The sequence below is a fragment of the Chanos chanos genome, chromosome 13 (assembly GCF_902362185.1).
Source record: "Chanos chanos chromosome 13, fChaCha1.1, whole genome shotgun sequence".
In the NCBI taxonomy this organism is placed as follows: Eukaryota; Metazoa; Chordata; class Actinopteri; order Gonorynchiformes; family Chanidae; genus Chanos; species Chanos chanos.
In genome coordinates this window covers 17,183,812-17,196,361 of record NC_044507.1, presented here as the reverse complement: position 1 = coordinate 17,196,361, position 12,550 = coordinate 17,183,812, and the positions used below count along the sequence as shown (strand labels likewise).

The 12,550-nt window shown below is 42.8% G+C and overlaps 1 protein-coding gene across 1 annotated transcript; it reads left to right on the top strand.

Annotated features, from left to right (window-relative positions):
- The first annotated feature begins 4,368 nt into the window (after positions 1-4,368).
- Positions 4,369-9,827, top strand: rdh8a (retinol dehydrogenase 8a). Its single transcript, XM_030790119.1, has 6 exons — positions 4,369-4,722; positions 7,315-7,476; positions 7,860-8,039; positions 8,292-8,385; positions 8,479-8,662; positions 8,968-9,827. The coding sequence occupies exons 1-6, from the start codon at positions 4,617-4,619 to the stop codon at positions 9,193-9,195; spliced, it is 954 nt and encodes a 317-aa protein (XP_030645979.1). The 5' UTR covers positions 4,369-4,616; the 3' UTR covers positions 9,196-9,827.
- The last annotated feature ends 2,723 nt before the right edge of the window (positions 9,828-12,550 follow it).

Below are 12,550 nucleotides of genomic sequence, written 5' to 3'. Positions count from 1 at the left end.
GCGTGTGTATATATACACACCCACGCTCTGCACACGCCACTCAGTACGAGATGAGGGCCCTTGACCGCCGGCTCCACAGACCAGATGAGAGTGCTATGTTCTTCATTAGCTCCATGGCTCAGATGAAAAAAAACCCCAGACATTTGTATGATTCATAAGCTATGCGGGGTCAACAGGTACCTGTGCATATAAATTGCCTGTCTGTCAGGTGTTTCCCAGAACATTCCCATTATCCACACAGATGCTCGTCACCCAGTTTCCCATCCTCAGCTTGAGACCCGGTTCATTATTTTTTTGCCGATACTGTATTTTCATTCATTGAATTGTAGTTCGTTTTGTTTTCCTTTGGTGTTTACCGTTGAGTGTTTAGTCTTTCAAATGATCCTGATGACAGTAAGTTTTTCCCTGTATGCATTAATCTGGTTTAAAAAAAATCAGAGTCTGAATGATGGGTTTGGGGTGCCATTCCTGTTTTTCCACAAATACACTTCCTACCATCTTTAAAAAGCAAGAAAAAAGCAAAAGCTCACTTTTGGTACCAATTATCACACATTCGTGTAAAAAAAATATATATACTAAATGGATAGGATGGGAGTTAAGTTGTTCCAGCCCCAACCCAAAGTCCCCTTAAGCATAGACGGGTCTACAGAGAAAGTTATCAGTATGGTGTTAACTGTAATCATTATTGAAGGGGAATGACAAAACTAATTAGCATGGAGAACCAAGCCTCTTATATAAGCTACACAAACAATCACCACGCCTTGCTCTGAATACATTCTGTCTCCTCACTTCTCCTCCTGTTTGCTCTCTTTCCCACTCACTCTCTTTTCTCTTATTTCTCTTTTTTTCCTCTCTCCCTGGGTCCCTTTTCAATGTCTTGAAGGAGGTTTTTTTTCTTTCTTTCTTTCTTTCTTTTTCTCCCCTGCTATCCTTTCCTTTCTTCCTATTTCTTTATTCTCCTTCTCCCTCTGCTCTTGTGAAGTTTGCATTCCTCACCTCCTCAGCAGACAGTACACAAAAGAGAGGAGAGAGCTCCACTCATGACCCACTCGCAAACATTCCAGTCCACCAGGCCTCCTCACACAGACTCCGTTTGTGCTCTCGTAACCAGCCCCTTCTGAATCAATCTGATGTTCGCCGCAATTTATACTTCAGGGAGTCTTCAGAACAGGCTGTCACTTTGTCCAGAATGTCACGCGAGGGGGTTGTTTAATCTGTTGTTCGCTTGACCTACATTTTTTTTTCAAATGTAAGAAGTATAAAAGTTGCAAAAACTGAGGGTTGAAAACTTGTGAATGAACGCATTTTAAGTAGACTTTGGAGTACAGTGACATGAAAGGCTTTTATCAGCTTGTGGAAACTCTCGTTTGAATTTCTGTGTGTGATAGACGTGAAGAATCTCCCCTCGTTCTCTCCTCGTTCTCTCCTTACATGGGTATCTACGTTCACACGGTATTCATACTACGTAATATAACGTTCAAATTAAATATTTAGAGTAATTTTGCAGTTACACGTCTCAGTGAAATGTGATTACTGATGTATTATCTTAGAGGAAATTAGAGATGACAGAGTCAAGTGGAAGTGAATATAAATGAATTGGTATTTTACTACAGGGCTATACCTGCGGACAGACACCTGTGATCTGTCTCTGGCCAACATGGATCCAGGCTCTCCCAGGAGCTAAGGGCTCAGCTGGACCAGTGCAAGAGGTCACTTAGCAAAGGTCTAAGGTTGTATCTGGAAGCAATATCTTATTTAGCACAATATTTAGACAACACTTCAACACATTAAAGAGATATTAAATATAAAAAGGAGGCTGATGTGGAGGAAGAGAGGAGAGGAGGGAGCAGAGAGGAAGGGGTGAAGCTACATAAGAGGAGAACAAGGCAGGGGATGAAAACTCGCATGCAGGGACCTGCTGCACACCTCCCCTCTTCTTCTAGAACCCTTTTCTTTTCTCTCCTTCTTTTTCTCTCTCCTTCTCTCTCGCTCATCTTTTTTTTTCCCCTCTTTCTTCTCTCTGCTGGTGTGAAATACCAGAGAGATGACTAGAAGGCCATTCATAATGTCCCCTGCCCCCCCTCCACCTCTTAACCCCCCAACTCCAACAACAGCCCACCTCATCTATCTCGGCTCATTCACCCTCTCTCACACCTGTCCACTTTCTCCTCAGGCTGAGGCAAAGGCATGTCAGGAACGCCTCTCTCCATCATGCCTCATCACCTCTGACTCTAATTTCTGCACGGTCCACCTCTGTGGACACTAACACGCTGCACAGCTTCATCAGACCATCAAACTCATCCAATCAATTCTGTGACCACTACTTGACTTCACAGGAGACATTGAATACTTTGGTTTATTTATTTATTTATTTATTTATTTTTTGTTTTTTCTGTTTTCTGTTTTGTGTGCGCACGTGTGTGTGAGTGTGTGTTTGCTTCATTTTTTTTTCAATTCATGCTTTCCCTTTCTTGAAATGAAAACATTTTGTTACACTGTTCATATATGTATAGAAGTGTTGCAGTATCAAAACAAGTCTCCTCACCTAAAGTCAAAACATTGCTGTATTCATTTGTCTTGTTTTCGTGTTTGGCTGTGACTTGTGTCCACTCTACCAGCATACAGAATGAGTGGTAACCCTGAGAGACGCAGGCCGGGATGTTTCAGAGACATGCCTGCCCTGAGGGAAAAACGCCACTTTAAAAGTACTGAGCGAAATCAATAACTGCAGCAGAGCCAGTCTCGTGGAAGTGGAACACACTCCATCAATAACCATTGAGTTTACATTGAGCAGAGACGCACACTGAAGCTTCATCACCAAGCCGCCCCGTTTCCCTCTTATGTAACTCTCAAATAAAGAGGCAATACTGAGAGAGACATGAACGCTACATTCCCAAGTGCACAGTGTTTGTGTTTGAGAGAGAGGGAGAGAGAGAGAGAGAGAGAGAGAGAGAGAAAGAAAGAGAGAGAAATGGAAAAACATGAAGAGGAAGATAAAAAAGAAAGAGAGAGGGTAGAGACAGAGAGAGACACACGGGAACAGAGAAACCCAATAACGGGTAACGGGAAGAGATCTTCTCCTTTCTGTTTTTTTTTCCCCCTCTTGTCTTACAAATCCTCTTTACGGCCTTTCCGCAGTGGTCGCAATACAATAGCAGACATGACAAGTCCTAACTTGGGTGCGACCTCTGTGGTTTTGTGTCTTGTGATCTTCTCACCAGCACCTTGACACCTAACAATCCATTCCACATTCAAGAAGACCTCCCCAGCTTTGGACTTTGGTAACCTCTGAAAATTATACACAAGGACTATGATAAATGGTTGAAATCATTTTCAACCACTATATATCTCCGAACTAGAGCCTATTATGACGTTATTGTCACAGTAATATCAGTAATTGACAAATTGCGTTTAGTTCCGTTTATTTATTCAGTTTATTTCATTGGTATCTGTATACACATATTTACCAACTTTTCATCCACGGCGTTATATTGGTGCAGTATTCTCTTTCAACAGCAGGTGGCAGTCGATTCAACGTTTTGCTGCCAACTCTCCCTCACTCAAATATTAATCATGTAAAAGGGGGAGTTTCACTTTATTTGTGTTTTAACAAGAAAAATCGTGAAAGAGAGGAAGACCTATTCATCATAAATGTGGTACATTGTGTATCGGAGTAATATATCTGTCATGAGTGCCAGACAACACAAATGGTTTTGTTCTTTGTGCTAAAACATAAAACTTTGTTTTTAATCGTGTATTTTTTAAAAAGATAAGATTTTCAGATGAACTGAGAATGACACAGTTTGGAAAATGCAAGTATTGACTGCAAATGTTAACAAAATTACTTTTCTTTAGTTGTGGTTTGCATCATGGTTAACCATATGCTTGCTGAAAACGCCGAGAAGACGGGGAATGCAGCCGTTAACTAAATACATCAACATCTGTGGTAATATATTACAGATGCCCTCTTTCGACAACATTTACAGGAAACTGAAACATAAAAAGTGTTTGTACCTTTGGGGTAACTATGAGCCCTTGTTTACAAAACAGACACATTGATTCCAGTATTTCCAAAAACTTGGGTGGGAACTACTAAAATACATGAAAATGCCAATTTAGCTTTTCTTAAATCATGTTTATTGAACCAAACCGTACTATAAGCTTGCTAAGCGTACATACATTCATTAACATGAAGGAGTACTCATATGTCTGATTTTAACCTCTCTTGTAAGCTCTCTCCCTCTCTCTTTTTCTCCCTCTCACACACACAAACAGTGAGAGAGAGAGAGAGAGAGAGAGTGAGAGAGAGAGAGAGAGACTTGCACTTGAGACTATCGCACTTTGAAGTTTGTTGTTGTTGCTCTTGCTGCTGCTTGCTATCGCGACTGCTTTCAAACTCACAGAAACATTGAAAGAAACCGGATTAATGCGTAGAAGTCGCGAGGTGTCTGCGTATACTTTAGCAATCGATTTTATCTGACATGTGACTGAATTACCGCTCACATGGCCGCCGAGTTGCATGATCCGCTTTAGTTTTTAAAGTCTGGTCACCGGGCTCATTCTGTGACAACCATCCGGAGCTGTGAACCACTAGGACGTATAACCCCAGTGGAGCCATGGCGAGCAGCGAACAAAAAGTGGTGCTGATAACCGGTTGTTCCTCCGGCATCGGGTTGCGAATTGCCGTCCTGCTGGCCAAAGATGAAGAGAAGCGTTACCATGGTAAATGCGCTTACATTAAGTTGTTTCTCTTTCAGCGCTAAATGACGATCTGACATGTGGATATTTAGAATGATCTCGTTAAGTTTATAAAACGTCGATTTCCGTGTACCTTTGCTCTACTTTAACTGTTTTTCCTTTTGAGTGAAATTAGCTGTAGGCCACACACACTCACAGCCACAAACATACAAACGCGCGCGCACACACACGCACGGACGCACACACGCGCGCGCACACACACACACACACCTTTTCTCTTAGTCTGCAAATCATTAAAATAGTTAAAAATCTTTCTTCAGTCGTGAACCTTTAGGTTTCTTAGCCCTTCATTTAGCTATTATCATCTCAAAGCGCAGTTTCCAGGGTAGTGCTCCGCAAAGATGCCACTTGCCAAGCAGAGACCGTAAAGAGACTGCCAGTTCTCTTTCAAGTGACTTCGCCGGCACAAAGCTCCCTTTATGGCTCTGAATTGTAGACCGCTGCCCCGGTTTAGTGCCGTGTCTAATGCGCCCTTAGTTCACACACTGGAGCGAGTGTTGGGAGAAGGATAAAGTTTGAGACCTGTACAAGCGAGGGTTCACTCGAAAGCAAGGGTCGTTTAAAGACTTCATCGGGATTCGGCGGAGAAGAAGGCTACCATACACATTGTTCATTTGTTATCTCCTTCTTAACCACGGCCATTCCCTCATTAATGTCAATCAAATGCTACACTGAATCCGAGTCTGTTTGAAAAGAAAGGTTGTTTATGATTTATGACCATGAATTTAGACAAAACAGGAGTGTATTTAGGATCTCCAGTACTTTCCTTTAAATAATTCTTTTTGAACTTTGACCTGTTTCTAAGAACATTGCAACACAGTAGTTCTTTTTTGAGAAGAGTGGGAAATCCGTGGAGATTATACATTTCATTGGTTCTAGTCATAATGAGGAACAGTGACATATGCCAACTTGAGAGCAGCCCAAAAATCCAACTATGTGGGAGTGTGGTCCATTCAAGAATGTTTAAGCTGCCCCAAGTCTTATTCCAACAAGAGAGAAAACAAAGAGGCAGTTGTTTCTTTCCATACGTAAATGTTGTGGCCCTATTCAGTGGTAAAGATGTCATTGTTTCTCTGGGGATATTTCTTCGTACCCAGAGGTAAAAGAAAAAGAATCTCTCTCATTTTCATTCTCATTTACTCTCTCTCTCTCTCTCTCTGTCTTTCACACACACACACACACACACACACACACATACATACACCCCCCCACACACACACACACACAGTCTTTCTCCATGCAGGCAGCTCAAACAAACACAATTACTCGTCCATTCACTCAAGTTTTACTTTTTTCACACATGTCTTAAACCACTCTTAAACAGAAAACCATTCTTGTTTCCCTGTACTTTTCACCAGCTGCCATGCAGTGGTTAGGTAAGAGCTGTTGTCTGCTGAAAGATTCCACTAAGACATGTCAGCTGCTTCAATGGCTTTAAATTACTCAGCTGTTGAAAGAGCAGTTATCTCAGACATCCATAGGATCAGATAGGATTATGGGAATTGATTTTGCCCCTTATAGCAAGACAGAGGGAAAAGTAGGGAAAATTATTTACATTTCAATTTCTTTTCTTGTTTGGACAGAATATGAAGCTCCTCACAGCAAAAAAAAAAAAAAGAACAATTGAACCAAACAAACAAACATTTGTCACAGTGGTGCAGCACATGCACACCAGAACACGGGCCAGTTTCATCACTGAAAATGATTTATTACTTCATTGCTTCAGATATTGTTTGGCAAAGATAAAAAAAAGAATAAATATTTTAGTTGCTCACTTGTTATGAAGGCAACATTACAAGACCGTAATATGAAATATCTCCATCCTTAATTTTAGAAAAATGATTTCACCCCTAATGAATTCACCCTTTATAGCTTATGCAACAGATCATTTGGCACAAATGTTGACAGAGGTTCTTACCAAACCTAACATAAAAGGCTAGGTTTCTTGAGTACACTGATGTTTTTTTTCTCATTCACATAAACCAACAGAATGTTGTTTACCTTTAGATATGCCTGATTACCTTGAGATTGCTAAAGGAGAAGAAAAAACAATGTGTAATCGGGGTGTTGATGATCTTTTGTAGATTCCAAACAACCTAAATTAGGTCAATGTTTCACAAAGGTTCAAAGTGCTAAGGACAGTTAGAGCTTATCTCTGCAGCTTATCACCCCCTCTCTCTCTCTCTCTCTCTCTCTCTCTCTCTCTCTCTCTCTCTCTTTCTATCTCTCTCTCTCTCTCTCTCTCTCTCTCTCTCTCCCTCTCTCTCTCCCTCTCCCCTCTCTCTCTCTCTATCTCTCCCTCTCTCTCTCTCTCTCTCTCTCTCAGTCTGTCTGTCTGTCTGTCTGTCTCTGTCTGTCTCCCCCCCCCCCTCTCCCTTTCTGTGTGTGTGTATATAAGTGTATGTATTTTATCAAAACACTGTGATACAGACAGAGGTAAAATGTACACAAAAAGAGATCAATATATATATAACTTTCAGAGGTCTCCTCAGCCTTATCTATCTTTGCGTAACATTGGACCTTTGAACCCTTACGATTTCTCTTATTCTGTAACAGTTATTGCCACAATGAGAGACCTGAAGAAGAAGGACAAACTGGTGGAAGCAGCTGGAGATGCCTATGGGAAGACATTGACTCTACTGGCTTTAGATGTGTGTAGTGATGACTCAGTCAAACAGTGTATCAACAGTGTCAAGGATCGCCACATTGATATTCTCAGTGAGTAACCGGTCATAAATAAGAGACAGTGACCTTATAGAGTCATTTCCTCAAAAGACAATCAGATTCAAATTGTTATGCACTGACACCCTGTGGCTGACAGTACTACTGCATCTTCATCTGACAGGCCTGAAGACCAAGGCTACTGTACTGAGAGAGAGGTTCATCTCTCTAAACGTTGATTCTTTGCAATTAACATTTTTTGACTGAATGATGGTATTTGTGTGTCCGCTGCTTTCAAAACTAACCCGACACCTTTTAACGAAACCCTACATCCAAACAGGGAGATCTTTCACCTCCTCACCGATATTTTCATTCCTTTTTTTTTTTTTTTGGTTTATCACCCATTCATACTCTAATCATCTTTTTTTCCTGTCTTTTAGTTAACAATGCTGGAATCGGTCTCCTGGGACCGCTGGAGAGCATCGGCGTGGATGAGATGAAGAGAGTTTTCGAGACCAATTTCTTCGGTATGGTGCGCATGATCAAAGAGGTCATGCCTGACATGAAGAAGCGGAGATCAGGCCACATCATCGTCATGAGCAGCGTCATGGGCCTGCAGGGTATGGAGAACGGAGGACAGTCAACCAGAATCACACGCACTGACACTGATAGTGTCAAACGCGGATGATCAGACCTAGTTTGGCTCTTAGCATTTTAAAGCATGTAAACAGCTGTTAACTCCGGGCTGAGTAAACTCACCTGCCTCACACATTAGCACAAATTGCAGAATGGATGGATGTGGTATGCCTTAGTCCATAAAAATGGATAATGTTTGTTACATTAATATCTGTCTTTGTTTACCATGCCTACAGGTGTAGTGTTTAACGATGTTTACACGGCCTCTAAGTTTGCCATAGAGGGTTTTTGTGAAAGTCTGGCCGTGCAGCTTCTGAAGTTCAACGTAAAGTGAGTTTTCTCTTCCCCTCTCGAACGCAGCATCTAATTTTGTTTCTGTAACGGCCCAGCCCACCGCATTCCTTCTCTGTTTCCCTCTCTCAGTTTGTCGATGATTGAGCCGGGGCCAGTCCACACAGAGTTTGAGACCAAGATGATGGATGATGTGGCAAAGATGGAGTATCCCGGAGCGGACGCGGACACCGTGCGATATTTCAAGGACGTGTACATGCCCTCTTCCATCGACATCTTCGAAGCGATGGGACAGAGTCCAGAAGACATTGCCAAAGTATGTCTATGCCTCTAAACCTCTGAATATATATTCCTTTCAAAGCATGGCTACAGCACTGAGCCAAGATTTGTTCTGGAGATTTTCTACCATTTTACTGCAGTCTGTATATAGAGGATTTGCCTGGACTTACACACGCCAAGGCTTGGTTAAGGATAGCGAGGTTTTAGCTGTTAATTCACTTTATCCACACTCTACTTAAGCCAACTCTCAATTCCTCTCTCTCTCTCTCTCTCTCTCTCTCTCTATTCAATTTTTTTATATCATCTTTTCATCCTGGAAATCCTTTTTTATCCTCATTCCAGTGCGCTAAGAAGGTGATCGAGTCCAGCCGGCCACGGTTCCGTAACCTAACCAACAGCCTATACACGCCCATTGTCGCTATGAAATATGCGGACGAGACGGGAGGGCTGTCCGTGCACACCTTCTACAACCTGCTGTTCAACTTCGGGCCTCTGATGCATATTACGATGAGCATCCTCAAATGTCTTACCTGCAGCTGCCTGCGCAGTCGCACTATTTCTCCTGACTGAAGGGGGCGGCAGCGAGACTACTTGCTTGTCCCCTGGTCATGAATATTAACATTTAGAACTGATTTACTACTGTACAGATCAGTGTCTAAAACATCTCAGTGCCTAAATGTGGGAAAAAAAAGTACCTTCAGTAAGCAAATATAATCCATCAAACACAGAGATATACGTTTTAACACACGGCATATTGTGCACAACAGAGATTCTTAGATGTGCAATTAATCGCTCACTGAGAATTGTATGTTTTCTGATGTCTATGGTTGGTGTGAGTGAGGCAGATGTTTGTCTGCCAAAATATAACTCTTTGCACATAAAAACAAATGGAGCAGTTGGACACAGTCACAAAAACCAATACAACACAAGCTAAACCTCAGCTTTCATACCTTAAATTTTATTTTCCCACTCAGAGAATCATATATTATTGATATAGAGCTTAATTTGTACTGATAATTTCATTGATATCTTTATTAGCTCTTTGTGTCTCATTTTATATTTCATCACTTGCTGTATCACATTTTTCCCTCTTTTATAAGCTAAGTTTTTGTTTTTGAATTAATGTAAAAGTAGATATAAGTGACAGTGTGGCCTTTTTTGAGAGGCGAAAGTGTTGATTTTGAAATAAAATGGCATTTTGATTTGGTCTGAATAGGAGGTAATTCAAGAATGGCCTTTTCAGACTTTTGAAGATCTTGACATTGTTCCCCATCTGCCATCTTTCGTCACGTTTGCCGCGCACGCGTATCTGACGGCTTGCAATTTCTCAAGTGAACCGGTAGAGGGCAGCAGAGCATTTCCTGATTACTCAGCAGCTGGCTCCAAGTCTGTCCTCCCCACTGCCAAGTTATTGAAGGTCTGTGTATAAAACAGCGCTGCTGAAGCTGTTTTGATAACGCTCAAGTGTACTGAGTGCTAGAGTGGCTTTCATTAAAGGACAGATTTTGTTTTTGTGAGTGGAGGCCATCTAGGGAGTAAGACATGCTGTAGAGTTTCCTGTTTCAAATATTGTTTAAAGCATCATTTAAAGTGGAGCTGTGAGAAAAAAGCTTCCTGACATGGGAAACATGAGTATGAGTGTATGAGTGTGTCACAAAAGATGAGTGTGTATAGTTTTCAACATATGGAGGGCTTCATAAATCCTCCGGAAGGCTAAAAGGAACTGTGTGTGTGACAATGTGTGTATAAGTGTGTGTGTGTGTGCTTGAGTGTGCATGTAGGATAGAGAGAGAATGTTTACACATTTCCATGGTAATGTAAACAAATATGAGATTCACTTATTTCCTCTCCCTTTGGATCTGTTCGTGTGAGCCATCCATCCAGCAACTCTCCAAAACAGAGGTAAAAAGATGATTAAGATACCAAGTTATTCAATTAGTTTGTTACACGCATCTGTGAAAGCGAGAGAGAGACAGACACACAGAGGAAGAGAGAGAGAGAGAGAGAGAGAGAGAGTAAGCATTTATACAAACAAGTGGCTAAGCAAATCCCAAGTGCGTTTGAGATTGGACGGCGTCCAGCCGGCCAGTGATATGTTGATGGATATAAAGAGGTCATGGCCCACTCCCCATCCACCGCCCCGGCCCAGCCCCCCACGACCTTCTCTCTCACACACACCGCTTTGTGCCTAGTGAGAGAATGTGACCTGGTTCCCATCCCTGAGGAACTGCGTTAATGATGGCCTCCTCAGACAACATCCAGCAACCCCGTGGCCTCCCCCACCAGCTGTCCCTCTCGGCCACACCGCTCCGGACCTGCCGCACGGGGAGCAGACGGCCTGCGCAGAGAGCGGAGGCTGGGCCGGCATCGTGCAGGTCGCAACCTGTACGCGCTGTACCACGTATCCGAGTCGATGTTCCTCGTGATGGGAATTCAGACCGTACAGAGATCCGGGAATTGGCTCTGACTAACACTGTAGCAATGACAGTCCTCTGTGTGTGTGTGTGTGTGTGTGTGTGTGTCTTCATCAGAGGCGACAGCTCAGTACAATGGGACAAAGACTCTGTCAATCATAATCAAAAGAGAGAGGGAGGGCAGTTCAGAGGGGCCGGGGAGGGGCCTGTGTGTGTCCTGAATCTTTTTGGGGGCTCTTTGGTCTTGCTTTGGGATGCAGAGGACTGGGGGGTGGGGAATAGTGCAGAGTTGGGGGGTGTGTCTGATTTTGGGAAAACGAGAGATGGGGCTGCCTTTTGCGAAACGGGGGGACCCTCTTTACTAATTGAGCGAATACAGGAGTTACAAATCTCATTAAACAGGACCATTATTCTTAAAAAATCCATTGTGGTGTTAAAAAACAAGGCAAACAATTATGACATAATCAGCCGTGCGACTGTCCCGTGTTCTTGCGTGGTTGTGACCCTGCCATGGGAACAATGATCGCCACAGAAAGCTCACGCACAACTTTCACATGCACTAAAATGAAGACCAGAACAAGTAAGTCATATTCAGACACAAACACACACACAGACAGAAACAGAAAGAGAGAGAGAGAGAGAGAGAGAGAGAGAAAGAGAGGGAGAGAATGAGGCTCATATTTCCACCATTATCTTTGGCATGCTGCTTCTCAGACACATTCCTAAAAGTGTCTGGGTCTGTCAGGGCCGTGCCTGGGTCAGGGCTGGTTCTTTCTTCTCCTCTAACGTCAGGGTTTTTTAGGTCCTTCAGCATTCACAGGGAGAGAGAGACAGATAGATAGAGAGACGGAGAGAGACAGACAGAGAGAGGGAGAAAGACAAGTGAGAGGGAGAGAGAGAAAGAGCCAGAGACGGGGGGGGGGGGGGGGGGGTTGTCAGTCAGCCCCAGTGCTCTGAAGCTCTCCAGTGTGAGCGGCCAGTTCTATGTGCTGTCTAGACACCAGTGTTTCTGCTTGTGCTCAGGATGGTGAACCCCAGCACCAGCCTGGAGTCAGACAAATCTTATCAGGGGCTTCCCAATGGCCTCTTATAACAGGTTTAAGGTGGTTATTTAATGAACTACAGTACTGTACTCACATATTGCTGCATACGCCAGCTGTACATCTTAAAATCCCTCATGCTGTCTTAAACTGCTCTCTCAGAACAGTGAAGCTGATTTAAATTGCCCTCTTTTTGTCCTATGTTTCATTCACTTACACAAAAGCAGCTCTACCTCCAAACCACCTTTAATCGTGCAATAAAATTGAGACCTTGAAGAATTATTGGTATTTGACATTATGTTAACACTGTGTTCATTCAGCTCCAGGACATTATATGGTCAGACCAACTGGTTGTCGGTGACGACTCAATGAGGACTCAAACATCTCGGACACATTTTCAAAGAAATGAATGGAAGAGATCTGCTGACAATGTGGAACTAAGGTCCTGAAATCTGTGTGTGACTTTTGGTT